The sequence below is a fragment of the Leucopleurus acutus genome, assembly GCF_964270905.1.
Source record: "Leucopleurus acutus genome assembly, chromosome: 11".
NCBI classification, from domain to species: Eukaryota; Metazoa; Chordata; class Mammalia; order Artiodactyla; family Delphinidae; genus Leucopleurus; species Leucopleurus acutus.
This window is the reverse complement of record NC_139152.1, coordinates 18,331,532-18,352,119: the sequence shown is the minus strand read 5'-3', so window position 1 is coordinate 18,352,119 and position 20,588 is coordinate 18,331,532. Positions and strand designations below refer to the sequence as shown.

Genomic DNA, 20,588 nt, shown 5'->3' with positions numbered 1-20,588 from the left:
TAAACCAGAAAAGGACAACTAGTGAGATAGCCGCAGACTTGTTGGTGTGTCTGGAAAGATGATGAAGCAATAGGAGAATGGACTTCACCTATTACTAAACTGATAGAGGATTGGGCTTGCTAACATCTCTGGGGAAAGGCATGAGCCCTGACATATTGCTTGCAACAGAATCTGATATACTTAAAAAGGCAGTGCCCAGGTACAATGGAGGCTCAGGCTAGGAGGGTGCATTTGTGGAAAAACTGAAGCCAGCCTAAAATGTGGCTGAAGCCAGACTATGGCAAAATGTTGCTGGTAAGTGGGTTCTTTGTTTTGGTTCCATAACACCCACAGTGCCATAAATTAAAAAGGTATTTATAGGGCTTCCCTGGTGGCGCAGTGGTTGAGAGTCCGCCTGCCGATGCAGGGGACATGGGTTCATGCCCCGGTCCGGGAGGATCCCACATGCCGCGGAGCGGCTGTGTCCGTGAGCCACGGCCGCTGGGCCTGTGCGTCCGGAGCCTGTGCTCTGCAACGGGAGAGGCCACAACAGTGAGAGGCCCGCGTACCACAAAAAAAAAAAAAAAAAAAAAAGGTATTTATATTCCCTATGGCACAAATTGGTTAGGTTTTGACACGTCAAGGATCATTGCTTGCCATACAGAACAACAGGCCCCGAATCAGAATCTGCATTTTAACGAGATTGCCAAGTGAGTCGTATGTACAATAAAGTTTGGGAAACACTGGAATAGGCTTTCTTTATCCTTCTTATGGTGCAGGATTGCCTCTATTTCTGTCAGTAGATCTGAAAGAATAACTAGGGACTTTGCCTGGTTTTGATATTTACAAATATATTATCTTGCATAAAAGACATTTGTCAAATTCCAAATGTTTACCCACAACCCCCAGGTTAAGTTTTTGTTGCTTCATTTGCACCCAAACATTTCTATCAGCAGGTGGCTGGGGGCAGCTCTAGTAAGGATAATAGGAGCTACATCTAAATCCCCCTCTTGGCCCCTTTGACCTCATCTTCCCGCGTCTCATTTTCATTTTACAACTTGTATTAGTTAGAGCTCTCCAGAGACATGGAACCAGTAGGAAATACATGCATACATATATAAATATATATAAAATGAGGAATTGGCTCACATGATTATGGAGGCTGAGATGTCCCGCGATCTGCCATCTGCAAGCTGGGGATACAGGAAAGTTGGTGGTGTAATTCCAGTTCAAATCTGAAGGCTTGAGAACCAGGGGAGTTGATGGTATAAATACCACTGCAAGGGCAGGAGAAGACGAATGTTTCAGTTCGAGCAAGTAGGCAGGAAGGAAAAGGGACAAATTCCTCTTTTTTCTGCTTCCTGTTCTATTCAGGCCCTCAGTGGATTGCACGATGCTTACCCATACTGGGGAGGGCAATATATACACTTTCCTGAGTCTGCTGATTCAAATGCTAATCTCATGGAGAAAAACCCTCACAGACACACTCAGAAATAAAGTTTAACCTGGGCACCCTGTTGGCAACAGTCAGGTTGACAAGGAAAATTAACCATCACACAACTAAAGAAATTTTTTTGTTTCCCATCCTTTTTTACATTCATCACTCTGATTCTAACTCTAGGTGGTGTGTATGTAAGAATAATTGTAGAATTTTATAATTGGAGGGAACTTCAAGATTATCAAGCATAATTCTCTAATTTTAGGAGAGAGAAGTACGTGGCCTAGAAAAATTAAGTGACTTTGTAGTCTGCTGTGGGTGGAATTTCGTACAGTATACATATTGACATTTGGGAAAAATAAATATATTATGCCAGATGGAGTGGGCTTTTAGTCTCCACTGGGTCTCATAAAATAGATTATTTTACAAAGTACACAAAGAATTTATTTGAACATGGCTCTATGATAAAAATCACCCTGGGCCACTGAAACCGGATTCAATACAAGTTTGCTTCTGGATATTTTTACTGACAGGAGCAAAGGTGTTTGACTGTGGAAGGCAGCTATGCTCACTACTATACCACCAACGCTGTAAGGTATTTGACTGTGAAAGACAGGAAATTTCTTTGCTTTAGGCTGTGAATTTGGGAATACAGGCTTGTCTTGATAAGCTTTTTATTTCATGTTCCATGGGCACTTTGTACGACATAAAAGTCTGTTTTGTGATATGCTAGAGGAATTATGGGTAGGCATAGTCATTAAATACAGTTTTATCTCTATTAATACACAAAAGACGATTAGTGCAAAAAAGGATGGGCTTTAAGCAATGTGTGAACTGGGACTGCGTCTGTCTCGCCCATAGTTGTATTTTTATACCTACATAGTGGTTTGGCTTTAAAAGATGGCCTTTTAGTTGTATTTGATGGTGCCTGCTCTAAGTAGTTTAAAATCTAACTTAGAAGGCAAATCATGTAAATTCAATATACAGAGAGGAAAACAAAGTAAAAATTCAAACCCTGTTGCAATCATTCTATAAGCTCTGCTAAAAGAGGTCTATAGATACTGGCATAAAATCAACGAGGGGAGATATGATCATGGCTTGGAATGTTGTGGGGAAAAATAAGCATTCACAAAAAGGATGGGATTTGAAGATGGGTGAGATCAGTACAGGCAGAGTGTCAAACAAAGGCTTATATAAATGAAGCAAGCACAAGAAAGGTAGGGTCATGAACTAGAATGACTTGGTTGGAGGCATGGCTTGTATGGGGATATAAGCTTGAGAAGGATTGGTGAGACTGTGGTACATCCTGCCTGATAGACTATGGATTTAGTCACACATATGTGGGAAACTGGGAGTCCTTGTTTAACTGCAAGATGATGCAATTAAAAGAGTTTCTTAGAAAGGTAAATATGTCAGTGGTACACAAAATGGATGAGCAAAAGGATTTCAGGCAAGGAGTATGTTCGGAGATAAAAGAAAATCAGAAGCAGACTTGAGATGGTAGCAACACAGGAAGATTGCATTCTAAAGACACAAAAAGAATTGGCCGAACTTAGCACTCATTAGATGGGATACATTCACTAATGCTTCATGCTTTCTTCCCATAACCTATGGACTTAGGATTTTCTTCATTTAAAGTAAAGATGGATATTTACCGTACGTAAAGTTAAACAATAATATAGTCTTTTCAGTGTGAACAGATTAACACGTTTTATTAAGCAATCTCTGAATATATGTAGGAAGAATAATACCCCAAGACACTTCAGTTCTGCTGCTTAGGGTTACTCCATGAGGGAACGACCCATTCTTTTTTTTTTTTTTTTTTTTGCGGTACGCGGGCCTCTCACTGTTGTGGCCTCTCCCGTTGCGGAGCACAGGCTCCGGACGCGCAGGCCCAGCGGCCATGGCTCACGGGCCCAGCCGCTCCGCGCCACATGGGATCTTCCCGGACCGGGGCACGAACCCGTGTTCCCTGCATTGGCAGGCGGACTCTCAACCACTGCGCCACCAGGGAAGCCCACGACCCATTCTTTAAAAGTTTTTCTCAAGATATTTCTAGGCAGACCTTGAAAAAGAATAAAATGTAAATCGTTGACCCTCTACACGTGTCAGATTGCTCCTTTGAAAAATGGGGATAACAACACACAGGGGTTGTCGAGTATTAAATGAGTTAAAACATGTGAAGTGTCACACAAAGTGTCTCAGGAAGTCTTAGCTCCCCTCCCATGCTCTTCCTCCTTCTTATGTTTAATGCATCTGAAATAGCCATTTTTGAAACCACGCAACTGTTGCTGTACACCGAAGTGGACATTTCCTCCCAAATATAATTTGCTAAAATTGTATAGTTTCAAAAGGATTAACTATCAATACACAAAATATTGATATTCCATGACCAGATTTCTTGGACCACCTCAAAAGGACTTACCACGTGAAGGAAAATGTATTCTTTTTTTGTACACTACTGATCAGGTCTTCCTCTATTCGCATACTTTATTCTCCTATACCAGACTCTCTGGGGTTTCATTGCACCTCTCTGGCCGATCCTTTTCTCTTTTACGCACTCACTCTCTTCTATCGGCCGCCTGAATGCAGAGTATTCATCATTCAATCCTGGACACAGTTCTCTCCTTCCTGTGTTTTCCTTCACTAAACAGTTTCATCTATGTCAGCGTCTACAGGTCCATGATTCCCGAGTATATATCATGCCCAAACCTCTCCTCTGAATTTCAGATACAAATGGGTCCCTGCCTAGATGATATTTCTCCTTGGATTTCTCAAAGGCACCACAAATCCACATGTCCAAAACAAAACATGTCCTCAGACTCAACTTGCTCCTCTTCTAGTATCTGCTGTCTTTAAAAATAGCACCTTTTATAATTTAGCCAGAAACCTATGAGCTGCCCTCAACACTGACATCGCTTTCATGTCTGTTTTCAAATTCATTGCCAACTGCCATCGATTTTATCTCCTAAATGTTTCTCTAATCAGCTCTCTTATTCTCTGCTGCATGCATCCCAGACTCAATGATCTCCCTGAACATCCTTTGGCTCCTCTACTATTTATCTTCTTTCTTTTAAAAATTTATTTTCTACTTTACAAAATGAATAAAAACATACTTTAAAACATCAGGTAGTAGCTTAAAACAGTAAATAAATTTAAAAAACAAATAAACAAGCAAATAAATAAATAGTGCTCTGTGCTCAATCTGTTATTCCTTACTCCACAGAGTAAGTCACTTTCAACTGTTTTTGGTTGTGTCTTTAGATAGCTACTCCATAATTCTAAATAACGTACTTATGTTGCCTTTTCTTGATCTTAAAAAAAATGGTATATATTGTATTCTCTCTAAGAAAGATGAGGATTTTGTTATCTTACATCCCCCATTTTACCTCAACCTTAATATCATTGTACCACTTTTTGGGTTAAATTAGTATTTATTTTATTAAGATTATGGATTGAATGTATCAAAATGTTTCTTTTCCTGTGTAACTTTTTGTTTTCATCAGGAGTTAGTTATTGCCTTATTTTCACATTGATTTAGTTTTTTACATACCTGTTAGTATTTCAGTCCCAAACTAGTTAACACAAGTGTCTAATCTCAACACATTCAAACATGACAGAAGGTCTCTCAGTTTCTTTTTCTCTTTCTTTCTTTTTTTTTTTTTGAGAACTCCTTTCTCAGGCCCTCTGTCTTCCTACTCCAGTATAGATTGACTGCTCTCTTTCCTTCTCTTTCCCAGCCCTCTGTGGTTATAATTGAGCATTTTCTCTCCTCTCTTAGCATGTCAGTTATATTTCTTTCTAAAAATTCTTTAGTTGTTACCCCAGAGACACAATATACATTTTTGGTTAGTCTCAGTCCACCTTTAAATAATGCTATGATGCTTCATGTGTAGTGCAGTTACCCTATACCAATTCCTCCCTCCTGATCCTTCTTATGACATTGCTGTCATTCATTTTGCATATCTATTGGCTATAATTACCTTATGTATTGTTACTGCTCTTACTTTTACAATTATCTTTTAGATAAATTAAGAATAAGAAAATAAAAGATTTATTCCTTCTCTGATGCTCTTCCTTTCTTTATGTAGCTCTGAGTTTCTGACCTATACCATGTCCTTCTCTCAAAGAACTCTTTTTGATATTTTTTGCAGGGTAGATCGGCAAAAAATATTATGAATTTTCTCAGTTTTTGTCTGGGAAAGTCTCTCCTTTTTTTTTACTTTTTAAGAATACTTTCACTGGATATGCAATCCTAGGTGAGTGATTTTTTTTTCTCTCAACACTTTAAATATTTCACTACATTATCTTCTTGCTTTCATAGTTTCTGATGAGGAATTGGTTGTAATTCTTACCCTTTTACCTCTTTGGATAAGGCGATTTTTCCCCTCACTGGCTTCTTTCAAGATTTTATAAGAAAATGTCTTTGATTTCTGTAGTTTGATTATGATAAGCTTATGTGCAGTTTTTTTTTTTGTATTTATCTTGCTTGGTGTTCGCTGAGCTTTCTGGATCTGTGGTTTGGTGTCTATTATTACTTTGGAAAATTCTAAGCTATTATTACTGCAAATATTTCTCCTGTTCCTTTCTCTCTTAATTTTCTTTTTGGTATTCCAATTAAACATACTTAACATCTTTTTAAAAGTTGTTTTTGTTTGTTTGTTTTTTCTTCTGTTTTTATTGAGATACAATTGACATACATCACTGTATAAGTTTAAGGTGTACAGCATAATGATTTGACTTACATGCATCATGAAATGATTATCACGGTAAGCTTAGTGAACATCCATCATCTTGTAGAGAAACAAAATTAAAGATATAGAAAAAAAACTTTTCCTTGTGATAAGAACTCAGGATTTACTCTTTAAACAACTTTCATATATAACTTACAGAAGTGTTAATTATATTTATCATGTTGTACATTATATCCCTAGTATATTTACTCATCTTATAACTAGAAGTTTGTACATTTTTGACCACCTTCATCTAATTTTTCTCCCCCCTACCCCCGCATCTGGTAACCACAAATCTGATCTCTTTTTCTATGAGTTTGTTTGTTTTTGAGGTATAGTTGACCTACAACACTGTTAGTTCCTGTTATACAACATAGTGGTTTGATATTTCTATACATTTCTATACAAAATGATCACCTTGATAAATCTAGTTACAATATGTCTCCATACAAAGATAACATAATTATTGACTATAATTGCCACACTGTACATTTCATACTGGTGACTCATATATTTTGCAACTGGAAGTTTATACCTCTTAATCTCCCTCACCTATTTCTTTCCTCCCCCACCCACCTCCCCTCTGGCAATGACCTGTTTGTTCTCCTTATCTATAAGTCTGTTTCTGTTTTGTTACATTTGTTCATTTATTTCGTTTTATAGATTCCACATGCAAGTGAAATAATACAGTATTTGTATTTCTTTTCTGATTGTTTTCACTTAGCATAATACACTCTAGGTCCATCCATGTTGTTGTAAATGGCAAGATTTCCTTCTTTTTTATGGCTAAATGGTATTCCATTGTGTATATGCATATATATATATATATATATATATATATGTATATGACATCTTCTTTATCCTTTCATCTATCAGTAGACACTTAGGTTGCTTCCATATCTTGGCTCTTGTAAATAATGTTGCAATGAACATAGGTAAGCATATATCTTATCTAATTACTGTTTTGGTTTTCTTTGGATATATACCCAGATGTGGATTTGCTGGATCAGATGGTTGTTATATTTTTAATATTTTGAGGAATCTCCATAGTGTTTTCCATTGTGACTGCATCAATTTACAGTTCCACCAATGGTACACAAGGGTTTTCTTTTCTCCACATCCTTGCCAACACTTGTTATTTGTAGACTTTTTGATAATAGCCATTTTGACAGGTGTGAGTTGATATCTCATTGTGGTTTTGGTTTGCATTTCCCTGATGATTAGTGATACTGAGCATCTTTTCATATATTTGTGGGTCATCTCTATGTCGTCTTTGGAAGAAAGTCTATTCAGATCCTCTGCCCATTTTTTTAACTGAGTTTTAAATTTTTTTGGTGTTGGGTTGTATGGGTCCTTTGTATATTTTGGATATTAACCCATTGTCAGATACATTGTTTGCAAATATCTTCTCCTATTCAGTAGACTGCCTTTTCATTTTGTTGATAGTTTCCTTTGCTGTGTAAAGCTTTTTAGTTCGATGTAGTCCATTTGCTTATTTTTGCTTTTGTTTCCCTTGCATGAGGAAACATATCCAAAATATATTGCTTAAGACTGATGTCAAAGACTGTACTGCTTATGTTTTATTCTAGAAGTTTTATGTTTGCATCTTACATTTTAGGTCTTTAATACATTTTGAGTTTACTTTTGTATATGGTGTGAGAAGGTAGTGCAGTCTGATTCTTTTGCATGTAGTGGTCCAGTTTTCCTAGTCTCACTTATTGAAGATACTGTCTTTTCCTCATTTTGTAGTCTTTGCCTCCTTTGCCGTAGATTAATTGCCCATATTAGTGTAGGCTCATTTCTGGGCTTTCTATTCTGTTCCATTGGTCTATGTGTGTGTTTTTGTGCCAGTACTATACTGTTTTGATTACTGTAGCTTTGTAGGACTGTTTGAAATCAGGGAGCACGATACCTCCAGCTTTCTCAAGATTGTTTTGACTGTTTGGGGTCTTTGTGCTTCCATACAAATTTTAGAATTATTTCTTCTAGTGTTATGAAAAATGTCATTGGTATTTTGATAAGGATTGCATTGAATCTGTATATTGCCTTAGGGAGTATGGCCATTTTAACAGAATTAATTTTTCCAATCCAAAAACACAGTATATCTTTCCATCTGTTTGTCCATTTCTTCTAGGTTGTTAATTTTATTGGCATATAATTGTAGTAATCTCTTATGATCCTTTGTATTTCTGTGGTGTTGGTTGTAACTTCTTTCATTTCTGATTTTATTGATTCAGGCCTTCTCTCTCTTTTTCTTGATGAGTCTGGCTAAAAGTTTATCAATTTTGTTTACCTTTTCAAAGAAGAAGCTCTTAGTTTCATTGATCTTTTCTAATTTTTTTGTCTCTATTTCACTTATTTCTTCTCTGATCTTTATGCTTTCTTTCCCTTTACTAACTTTGGGTTTTGTTTGTTCCTCCTTTTCTAGTTCCTCTAGGTATATGGTTAGGTTTTTATTTGAGATTTTTCTTGTTTCCTGAGGTAAGCTTGTATTGCTATAAACTTCCCTGTTAGAACTGCTTTTGCTGCATCCTTTAGATTTTGCATCATTATGTTTTTGTTTTCATTTGCTTCCAGGAATTTTTAAATTTTTCTTTGATTTCTTCAGTGATCCATTTTTTGTTTAGTTGTGTACTGTTTAGCCTCCACTTTCTTGTGTTTTTTACAGTGTTTTTCTTGTAGGTGATTTCTTGTGCCATAAGGTTGTCAGAAAAGATTCTTCTTTTTTTTTTGGCCGTGTGGCATGTGGGATCTTAGTTCCCTGACCAGGGATTGAACCTGTGCCCCCTGCATTGGAAGCATGGAGTCTTAACCACTGGACCACTAGGGAAGTCCCAAGATTCTTTATATGATTTCAATTTCCTTAAATTTACTGAGACTTGTTCAGTGTCCTAGCATATGATCTATCCTGGAGAATGTTCCGTGTGCCCATGAAAATGTTGTGTATTCTGCTGCTTTGGGATGGAATAATATATATATGTGATATATATATAAAATGATATATATATCATATATCATATATATCATATAAATTATATATATATAAAGTTCTTCTGGTCTAATGTGTCATTTAAGGCCAGTGTTTCCTTGTTGATTTTCTGTTTGAATGATCTGTCCATTAATGGGATGTTAAAGTCCCGTATTATTGTTGTGTTACTCTTAATTTCTCCTTTTATGCTTGTTAATATTTGCTTTATATATTTAGGTACTCCTATGTTGGGTGCCTGTATATTTATAATTCTTATATCTTCTTGGATTGATCCTTTGATCAGTATACAATGTCCTTCTTTGTCTCTTATAACAGTCTTTGTTTTATAGTCTGTTTTGTCTTATGTAAGTACTGCTACCCTACGTTTCTTTTGATTTCCATTTGCATGGAATAACTTTTCCCAACCCCTCACTTTCAGTCTGTGCTGTGTCTTTAGATCTGAAGGGAGTCTTTTTTCTGGGTCTTGTCTTGGTATCCATTCAGCCAGTCTATGTCTTTTTATTGGAACATCTAATCTATTTAAACTTAGAGTTATTATTGAAAAGTATGTACTTATTGCCATTTTTGTTAATTGTTTTTGGCTTGTTTTTGTAGCTCTTTTTTATTCCTTTCTTGTTCTTTTGCTCTCTTCCTTTGTGACTTGATGACTGTCTTTAGAGTTATGTTCAATTTCTGTTCTTTTTTTTGTGTGTTATCTAATATAGATTTTTGGTTTGTGGTTACCATGAGGTTTATATATAGCAATCTCTACATATGCGTGATTATTTGAAGTTCTTGATCTTTTTTGTTTGTTTGTTTTTTGCGGTACATAGGCCTCTCACTGTTGTGGCCTTTCCCGTTGTGGAGCAACAGGCTCCAGACGCTGAGGCTCGGAGGCCATGGCTCACGGGCCCAGCTGCTCCGCGGCATGTGGGATCTTCCCAGACTGGGGCACAAACCCGTGTCCCCTGCATCGGCAGGCGGACTCTCAACCACTGCGCCACCAGGGAAGCCCTAAGTTCTTGATCTTTTAAGTTCAAATGCATTTTAAAAATTCTGTATTTTTACTTCCTCACCCATGTTTACTGTTTTTGACATCATATTTTACATCCTGTTGTTTTGTGTATTCCTTAACTACTTGTTGTGGGTATAGATGCTTTTACTACTTTTGTCTTTTGACCTTCCTACCAGCTATATAGGTGGTTGACTTACTACCTTTTCTGTATATTTGCCTTTACCAGTGAGTTTTTCTTCATGTAATTTTCATATTTCTAATTTTGGCCTTTTCTTTTTTTTTTGCTTAGGGAAGTCCCTTTTAACATTTCTTGTAAAGCTGGTTTGGTGGTGCTGAACTCTTTTAACTTTTGCCTGTCTGTAAAACTTGTGATTTCTCCATCAAATCTGAATGAAAGCCTTGCCATGTATTCTTAGCTGTAGGCTTTTCCCTTTCATCATTTTCAATATATCCTGCCACTCCCTTCTTGCCTGCAGGGTTCTGCTGAGAAGTCCGCTGATAGCCTTATGGGAGTTCCTTTGTATATAACTTATTGTCTTTACCTGGTTGCTTTTAATATTCTCTCTTATCTTTAACTTTTGCCATTTTAATTACAATGTGTCTTGGTGCAGTCCTCTTTGGGTTGATCCTGTTTGGGACTCTCTGTGCTTATTGGACCTGGATATTGCTTTCCCAGGTTAAGGAAATTTTCAGTTACTACTTCTTCAAATATATTCTCAGCCCCTTTCTCCCATCTTTTCCTTCTGGTACTACTATAATATGAATGTTAGCCTGCTTGATGTTGTCTTTGAGATCTACTAAACCATCCTCATTTCTTTTTTCTGTTCAGCTTCAGTGATTTCCACTACTCTCTCTTCCAGTTTGTTGATCCATTCCTCTGTATCATCTAATCTACTGTTGATTCCTTCTAGTGTACTTTATATTTCAGTGATTATATTCTTTATCTCTTTTGTTTCCTCTTTATATTTTCTAACTCTTTGTTAAAAACTTTTAACTTCTCACTCTGTTCATCTAATCTTCTTCTGAGTTCTTTGAATATCTTTATGATAATTACCTTGAACTCTTTATTGGGTAGATTGCTTATCTCCACTTCACGTAGTTCTTCTGGGATTTTATCTTATTCCTTGTTTTGGAATATATTCCTCTGTTGTCTCATTTTGCCTAATTTGCTGTTTTTATTTTTATGTATCTGGTAGGTTGGCTATGTTTCCCGACCTTGGAGAAGTGGTTTTTTGTGGGAGACATCCTATGCACCCCAGCAGTGTACTCCCCTCTGGTCATCAAAAGTATATGCTCTAGAGGTGCTCTCTGTGTGGTCTGTGTGTGTGTGTCCCTCTTTTGTGGTGGGCTGACTACCATGAGCTGTCTGATATGTGTGGCTGGCTCTGGTTCAGTTGATTGCCAGGTCCCATCTTGTGCAGAGGCTGCTGGACCCTGGTGGGTGGTGCTGGGGCACAAGGTGCCTTGCTGCAGAGCCCTATAGCATCTCAGGGCTAGTGCTGGCTCACTTTTGGTTGGAGCCAGGTTCTGCAGTAAGTAGCTGTGGGGTCAGGAGTTCTGGATTTAATTTTGTCCTGCTGGTGGATGGGTCAAGCTCATGATATATATAAATATATATATGTGGCATCTGGGGTATCCCAAAGCTTGTGTTCCTCTCCTGGTGGTTGGGGTCAGATCCCAAGGTGGGTGGTTGAGGGACACAAGGTATCCCAGAGCTGGTGTTGACCTATTAGTAGGTGGGCTGGATCCTAACATGGCAGGCTGCAGGGCTGCCATAGTCCTGGGGCTGATGTCCGCCTGTTGGTGGTGATGTCTGCCTGTTGGTGGTGGGGCTATGTCCCCACCTACCTAGTTGCTTGGCCATAGGAGGTTCAGTGCTGGTGCCAATAGGGCAGTGGGTGGGACCATGTCTTGGCAGAAAAAAGCTAGAGGGAAGATTCCAAAATGGTGGTTCACAGCAATATTTTTCTCATGGTAGAACAAGCTGCCCCAAATTGCTGTCACCAGTGTCCTTGTCCCCAGGGTGAGCTTCAGTATCTTCTTGCCTCTCTGAGAGGCTCTCCAAAATCATCATGTGGGTCTGACCCAGGCTCCTTTCAAATGACTACTTCTGACTTGGGTCCTGGACCATGTGAGATTTTGTGTGTGCTTTTTAAAAGTGGAGTCTGTATTTCCCACAGCCCTCTGGGTCTTCCCTCCCAGGAGTAAGAACTACTAACTTTCAAAGCAAAATGTGCTGGTGGCTCATCTTCCCAGTGCCGGAGCCACAGGCTAGGGAGCCTGATGTGGGGCTTGGGCCCCTCTTTCCTTGGGAAGAACCTCTGCAATTGTAATCATCCTCCTGTTTTTGGGTCACCCATCTGGGGTATGTGTCTTGACTATATTGTGTCTCCACTCCTTCTACCCATCTTGTCGTGGTTCCCTCATTATACCTTTAGTTATAGCAGATCTTTTCTGCTAGTCTTCTAGTCTTTATTATCAATAGAATATTGTGTATAGTTTTAATATATGTATATGTATATAATATTGTATATAGTTGTAAATTTGGTATGAGTATGGGAGGAGCTGAGCTCAGTCTTCCTACTCCTCAGTCTTGGCCATCCTCTAGGAAGCTCTGTTAACACCTTTTGAATTAACTATTTAATGCCCCACATTTTAGCTTGGGAATTTTCTATTGACCTGTTTTCCAGCTTGCTGATTCTCTCCTCAGCCATATGCAGTACTGATGAGTTCATCAAATACATTCTTTATTTTCATTATGGTTTCTGTTTTCTAGCATTTCCATTTGATTCTTTATTAGAGTTTCTATTGCTCTTCTTACATTAGCAATCTGTTCTTGCGTGTTGCCTACCTTTTTCATTAAAGCCTTTAACATATTAATCACAGTGATTTTAAATTCTGTCTTATAATTCCTACACTTGGGTCATATGTTCTTTGCTGTGTCTGGTTCTGATCCTTGCTTTGTCAATTCACACAGTTTTTTTTTTCTTGTCTTACAATTTTTTGTTGAAAGCCAGACATGATGTATTCAGCAATAGAAATAAAGATAATTAGGCCTTTAGTGTAAAGTTTTATGTTAATTTGGCTGGGTGTTTGCCTGTGTTTAATGCTCATAGTAGCTCCAAATTTCCATAGGCTTCAAATTTCTCTATCACTTGTTTTGACTCATCTATTGACTTTGGGCTTCCTAAGTGCTTTCCTCAGAGAGAATATGCATCTTGTAACTTTTCAGCTGTAATCCTCTGTTATTACATTGGAAACTTATTAGTCTGGAGGTAATGTGTGTAAGAAGAGAAGTGTTCCATGATACTATGGTTAAATTTCAGACTTTTAGAAGGCCTGTGTCCCTGGGCTGTGAACTTCATAGGTGTTTCATAGTTTTATTTTCTCAAATTAATTGAGGCAGGAAGACACCTGTGGGTTAAAATAGGAGAAATGCCCTTCCTCCAGATGGGATAAGGCTATTACAAGGTCTTTTTCCTTAGAAAGTAGGACTTTGCTAGGCAGGATCTTCTGAGCATATTTTACAATGATTACTCTTCTTTACCCTAACCAGAGCCCTAAGAGGATCTTTCTCAGTTTGTCACCTTGAGAACCTGGTGGGACTCCAGGTTACTCTGAACTGTTCCTACCAGTTTATGGCTCCACATCTTCTCCAAATAAATTGGCTCCAAATAAACAGATCTCAGCTCTGGCTCTGGATCGGACTATGTTTCAAGATTGGTGGTTTACCTTGTGACCTCAGTTCTCTGATGGTGCAAGAAAAGTTGTTGATTTACAGCTTGCTCAGTTTCCTGGAAGGATGGGAGTTACAATTTTCAATTAATATTGAGCTAAAATCAGAAGTTGTTGATTATTCTTTTGATCTGAGTCTAAGCTGTTTCCTTAGGAATTTCCTTTGTCCCTCTCCTGCATGAGAGCCTTGAATTCCTGGATCCTTCATTCATTTTTTTCTTGGTAAACTTCTTATTTTAGTGGAGTCTTTCCAGTATTTTCCCAGGAAAAAGTGCATGGGAGTAAAGTTTTTAAGACTTTGCTTTTGAAAAGTCTATTCTACCTTCAGGTTTGAGTCCTATTTTGACTGGACATAGAATTTTTTTTTTAACATCTTTATTGGCGTATAATTGCTTTACAATGGTATGTTAGTTTCTGCTTTATAATAAAGTGAATCAGCTATATGTATACATATATCCCCATATCTCCTCCCTCTTGTGTCTCCTCCCACCGTCCCTAGTCCACCCCTCTAGGTGGTCACAAAGCACTGAGCTGATCTCCCTGTGCTATGCAGCTCCTTCCCACTAGCTATCTATTTTACATTTGGTAGTATATATAAGTCCATGCCACTCTCTCACTTCGTCCCAGCTTACCCTTGCCCCTCCCTGTGTCCTCAAGTCCATTCTCTGCATCTGCGTCTTTATTCCTGTCCTGCCCCTAAGTTCTTCATAACTTTTTTGTTTTTTAGATTCCATATATATGTGTTAGCATATGGTATATGTTTTTCTCTTTCTGACTTACTTCACTCTGTATGACAGACTCTAGGTCCATCCACCTCACTACAAATAACTCAATTTCGTTTCTTTTTCTGGCTGAGTAATATTTTATTGTATATATGTGCCACATCTTCTTTTCCATTCATCGGTCGTTGGACACTTAGGTTGCTTCCATGTCCTGGCTATTGTAAATAGAGCTTCAATGAACATTGTGGTACATGACTCTTTCTGAATTATGGTTTTCTCAGGGTATATTCCCAGTAGTGGGATTGCTGGGTCGTTTGGTAGTTCTATTTTTGGTTTTTTAAGGAACCTCCATACTCTTCTCCATAGTGGCTGTATCAATTTACATTGCCACCAACAGTGCAAGAGGGTTCCCTTTTCTCCACACCTCGCCAACATTTATTGTTTGTAGATTTTTTTGTTGATGGCCATTCTGACTGGTGTGAGGTGATGCCTCACTGTAGTTTTGATTTGCACTTTTCTAATGATTAGTGATGTTGAGCATCCTTTCATGTGTTTGTTGGCAATCTGTATTTCTTCTTTGGAGAAATGTCTATTTAGGTCTTCTGCCCATTTTGGGATTGGGTTGTTTGCTTTTTTAATTTTGAGCTGCATGAACTGTTTATATATTTTGTAAATTAATCCTTTGTCCGTTGATTTGTTTGCAAATATTTTCTCCCATTCTGAGGGTTGTCTTTTTGTCTTGTTTATGGTTTCCTTTGCTGTGAAAAAGCTTTGAAGTTTCCTTAGGTCCCATTTGTTCATTTTTGTTTTTATTTCCATTACTCTAGGGGGTGGATCAAAAAAGGTCTTGCTGTAATTTGTCAAAGACTGTTCTTCCTATGTTTTCCTCTAAGAGTTTTATAGTGTCTGGCCTTACATTTAGGCCTTTAATCCATTTTGAGTTTATTTTTATGTATGGTGTCAGGGAGTGTTCTAATTTCATTCTTCTACATGTAGCTGTCCAGTTTTCCCAGCACCACTTACTGAAGAGACTGTCTTTTCTCCATTGTATATCCTTGCCTCCTTTGTCATAGATTAGTTGATCATAAGTGCGTAGGTTTATCTCACTGTGGCTTCTGCTTTGTCTTTGGATGTGGGGTATCTTCTGTGGTGAGCTCCAGTTTCTTTCTGTCCATGATTGTTCAGCAGTTAGTTGTGATTATGGTGCTCTCGCAAGAGGGAGTGAGAGCCCATCCTTGTACTCTGCCATGTTGAACCAATCTCCTCATTATAATTTTTATTCAAGATACCTTATGTTTTCTGCATTATTCTTTCCCCGTCTGGGTTTATTTTTTTTGCAATTTTTTGTTTGCTTGTTTTTTCTTTGCTTTCATGTTGAAGACTCTTCAACTGTCTGGGATCCTTGACTCCCCACTCTTATTTAAGACTGAGGCCTAACAAACAGGCCAGTGGGTCTGTGTGAGTAGAACTTATCACTGATGGGCTTCACCATAGGGTGTGATGCAGGGATATGGCTGTTTGGATGGAGACCTCCTGCATATATCACAATCTGTAGGTTTTCTCCTTTGTGCTGGTCAGTCTCTCTAGAGAGGTAATCTCATATGTTAAGCCAGGCTAGAGGATAACACTGTTCTTAGAGATATCACTGTTCCTTCTAAAGACTTTCAGACAAACCTCTTATTTTCTTTCATCCATCACCTCCATCTTCAGAGGAACCAGATACTTCTAAATTCTGAGCCTTTCGAGAGCTCCATAGTGCAAATTAGCTTGATTCTTGTTGGCTTCAATTTATACTCCCCCATCCTGTGCGAGTGCGCGCACACACACACACACAAACACACAATATCACCTGAAGGCCCAGGGGTTTCTCCATTCTGATCAATCAGTTATCACTCTTCAGTTACTTACCTGCTTGTGCACTTTTTGACATAACTTGCCTGCTTATGCGTGCTTTCCTTTTCTCTTGTTCTTTTGAGTTTTTGCCTCTTTTTTTCCTTTACTGTCCTTTAAGTGGGGTCATAAGAGGGAGTGGAGATAAGCAAATGCATTTATTCAGATAATCTATATTCAGAGTCTTTCTCATTTTACAACCCTATTGCTTTAGTATTGTAACTGGTTGTGAAAAGGGCATGGTTTTTATCTTCACCTCTCAATTCCAAGTCATTCTGACAACAAGAACTTGAGAGGAGACTGAAGAAAGGGTGATATTTTTGAATTTTGTAATCTCAACTCATTGACAATTCTCTTTAGTCTTCTAATGAGAAACTTCTACGTAACTATTAATATTTGTCTACACACTGTCAGCATCCTAGCTAGCTTGTAAATTGCGTGTGACCCATTCACTCTGATCATCTCCCTGCATCTTGGTTTCTCTCAACTTTTCAGTGTGAGGGGCTCCTTTTCCTTTCTCTTCCAAAGCTTCAGTTCTGCGGTGTCTTCATCTCTTAGATGAGCTTTCCCCACAACTCTGATGTCACAAAAGTGCTGCCCATCGAATTTACTTATGGTATCAAGTAGTTTTGCACATCATGTTGACTGGTCCGGCAAAAGACATTTATAGAGCAAACCCTGCTTGTGTACTCAGATGCAGAACTATAAAACAATACCTAAACTACCTACTAAAAGTCGTATAAACCAGAGAGCTAAATATCAGGTAACATATTTTATTTAAAACATTAAACATGGGGGTTTATACATGTCCTTAGCAGTGCTGCCTGAGCAACAGCCCAAATAAATTTGAGACGCTCAAATTCTCAAGCAAACAACCAAGCAACAATTGTTTGTTGAGTACGTATGTACTCTAGCCTGAGATTGTACCTGGAGGAATATGAAAAAACATAAAATATTGTTCCTGCTGTTCCCCCAGGCATGGAGGCATGTCATGTGGAGTCCTCCATTGGATCAAAAGCACAGGCTTGTCATTTGACATATGGGACCAAATACTCTTACTGCCCCATTGCTGAGGCAAAGCTACATGTAAAAAATGCTAGCAACATAGCACTGCACATCTAAATGTTTAATCATCTGTCAGAGCCAGCAAATACTATAGACATTCAGATCAGGAGGTCAAAGGGAATAGAAGCAGAAACCAGAAACATTTACTGAGTTCCTACCTATGAAGCCTATGTTTTAGGTGGTCTGGGAACACATGGAGGGAGACCTTCCTAGCCACTTGGTTTGGCCTTGAATCATGTGCTGGATTTGTATGGAGGGAGAAAAAAGGTATCTCATGAAAGAAGAACGTGGACCACAAAACACAGTGACAAAAGTGACGCCTGTGTGACTTGGAAGGGGAAGGGCAATGGTCTGACTGGATTCGGTGTTCACGCTCCAGAGAAGCAGGGAATGAAGTTGGATTGTAGGGTAGGGCAGGAGTCAACAAGGGTAAGAGAATCTCAGTTTTCAAAAGAAGGAAAAACAGCACATTGCATCACAGAAAACCCTTGGTTTAAGGTACAACTTTGCTGCATTTTTTTATGACATTAAATGGGGAAACATTTATATAACCCCTTCCTAACTGCAATATTTTTGGTTGTTGTCTTATTTATTTGTATCTCTTGGACTGGGACAGGAGTACCCCTTGGACTAGGGGAATAAAAGAGAAATTAGATAGTTTGTGTTCTATTTAAATGACTGGAACAAAGGAGGCAGATGATTTATCCACAGCCTGGCAACTATGGGAAAGATTTCCCTGGCCTCTTGCACCCCTCCCCCCCCACTCCCCCACCCCCCGTCCCTAACAATCCTCTTCCCAGAACAGAAGAAGGTGGTTTGGGTACTTTGCAGGACTACTTTGCAGGTAATCATTATTTCAAAGAATCTCAATTAGGCTCCACTGTATAGGATGTAACTTTGGGATTTTATGCTTTCTCATCTCCCCTGATTCACCCAAGTAGGAGGGATTCCAGGGGCATGCTTGCAGGCCGGAGGGCAGTGGGCCGTTCTCCTAAGAGGGAGGAATGAGACTTTGGTGGTCTTTTTTGGTAAATAACTTTCCATCAACTTCTCAAGTCCCATCTCTCAGTGGAGAAAGATGCACCAGGCCACATAAAACTCAGTGTAGGTCCGAGGGAGCTGCAGCTTGGTCGGCTGAGCAACTGAAGTTATGGCCCTAAATTTTGGTTTCGTGATGATGAAGGCGACCTGGTTAGTAGGCTGCTGGATTTCTTTGTCCCTGCACACATCATGCTTGACGAGACGCTTAAGCAAATAGACTAGGCAACCGCTAGGAGGTAGCCGAGCTATTCGCCGGCCGCCGGGGTAGCAGAAATGGCTAACTGTGTGTCCCTGGGCTCGGCCGGTCCAGGCGGGTGGCGCTTTTCCAAGGTCGGGGTCGCGATAAGCTGGTCGGTGGAGAGAGAAGGACGTCGAAGAACAAACGGCCCTTGCATCTAAAAGGCAGAGGAGGCGACAGCGCCTCCAAGGCATTGTCACGTCCCGAGGTCTGTTTGCTGGGCCACCAGCTGCCTGCACATCTGGATGCAGCAGCGCCTTTCCCTGCAGGGCGGAGGCGAGGCGGAGGACCCCGGTGTGCACGCACCTCCTCGTGCGCGCGCGTGCGGGCCCGCGAGCGTGTGTGCCCGTGTGTGTCTGCGTGTGTGCCCGCGAGCGCGCGCGCGCACGGGTGTCGCTGGAGCCGCGGCTCCGGGACCGGGGAATGGGGGTGGGGGCCCAGGAAGGAATCAATCTCCGCCGGCCTCCTCGCGCCTCACTGCGGGTTAATAACCAACCAGTTAGAGAGAGCCGAGGGTGACGGCGGCAGGGTGACAGCCCCGGTGCGCCGACTGCGTGTCGGAGGGTCAGGCTTTCAGCCAGTCTCGGCCACACTCAGGGATTTGTGTATACACATTTTAGGGGAGGGTTATTATCATTATTGTATTGTTTGCCTCTGTCTCCGGGGGACCAGGGCGGGAGAGAGGCGCGCGCTCTCCAGCCGAGCGTCGCGCATCTGAACGGGTCGAAGGAGGCAATTTCGCGGGTGGGGGAGGGAGGGGAGACCTTGATTTCCACCAATCCCCGGGCGTTTGTCTGCGAAGTCCCGGGCGCCGCGGAAGGCTGCGGCGCGTCGCTGAATTAACTGATGAAAGCGAGTTCTTTTCTTCTCCGGGAGGGGTGGGAAGCAGGGGTCCTGGAGGGGGAGGCGGAGAAGCCCGGGGCGGGCTAGCGGTCCCGGGCCGCCGTGGAAATTTCCAGGGACTTGGCGCGGCGCGGGGAGCGCGTCTGGCGGGGGGGGGTGCCTGGCTGCGCAGTAGCGCGGGAGGCGGGGAGAGGCGGCGAAGGGCGCAGGAGCATCGCTCAGAAGGGGGCGCCGCGGACCAGTTGTCTGCGAGGGATCTGAGACTCTCCCCGGCCCCACGCCGAGGGCGACGGTAACGCTGCAGAACCGGCGGGAGCGACTCGCCGCCGCCGCTCCACGCGCTCTCGGAGACCCCGGCGCCCGCCTTCTTCAGGGGGAGCGACCATGGCTGTAGCTTGTGACTTGCTCCCGGGGCACTTCCCCTAGAAAGAAATCCTCGAAAAAGTTGCATTGGAAAAAATCCTTGCGCCGACCTTTGAAGCTGTGGGCGCCGAAGGAGCGTGCGTGCGAGTGCGAGCACGAAAGCGAAAGGTGTGTGTGCATGGGGGGCCGGCGGTGGGGGGATCCTCCGCTGCCCCTGCGCCTAGCCTAGTGCTGAGGCTCCGGCCCTCGACCGCCACCCTGGACTCCGGGGGCTGCGATGAGCCCCTGCGGGCGGGCCCGGCGACACACGTCCAGAGGGGCCATGGCCGTCCTGGCGTGGAAGTTCCCGCGGACCCGGCTGCCCGTGGGAGCCAGTGCCCTCTGCGTCGTGGTCCTCTGTTGGCTCTACATCTTTCCCGTCTACCGACTGCCCAACGAGAAGGAGATTGTGCAGGGGGTGCTGCAACAAGGCACGGCGTGGAGGAGGAACCAGACGGCGGCCAGAGTCTTCAGGTACTCCTGCTCTCGCGGCTCCACCCAGCTCGTGTCCTTTCTTCC

General features: G+C 41.1%; 1 protein-coding gene across 1 annotated transcript in view; it reads left to right on the top strand.

The window, feature by feature from the left end:
* Positions 1-20,307: 20,307 nt before the first annotated feature.
* ST8SIA1 (ST8 alpha-N-acetyl-neuraminide alpha-2,8-sialyltransferase 1) overlaps positions 20,308-20,588 on the top strand; it is a gene marked incomplete at both ends in the record, with an annotated part of 146,493 nt that continues 146,212 nt past the window's right edge. The window contains one exon of the mRNA XM_082849660.1: positions 20,308-20,543. Within this exon, the coding sequence (XP_082705786.1) occupies positions 20,308-20,543 (236 nt within the window). The remainder of the gene's footprint in view (positions 20,544-20,588) is intronic.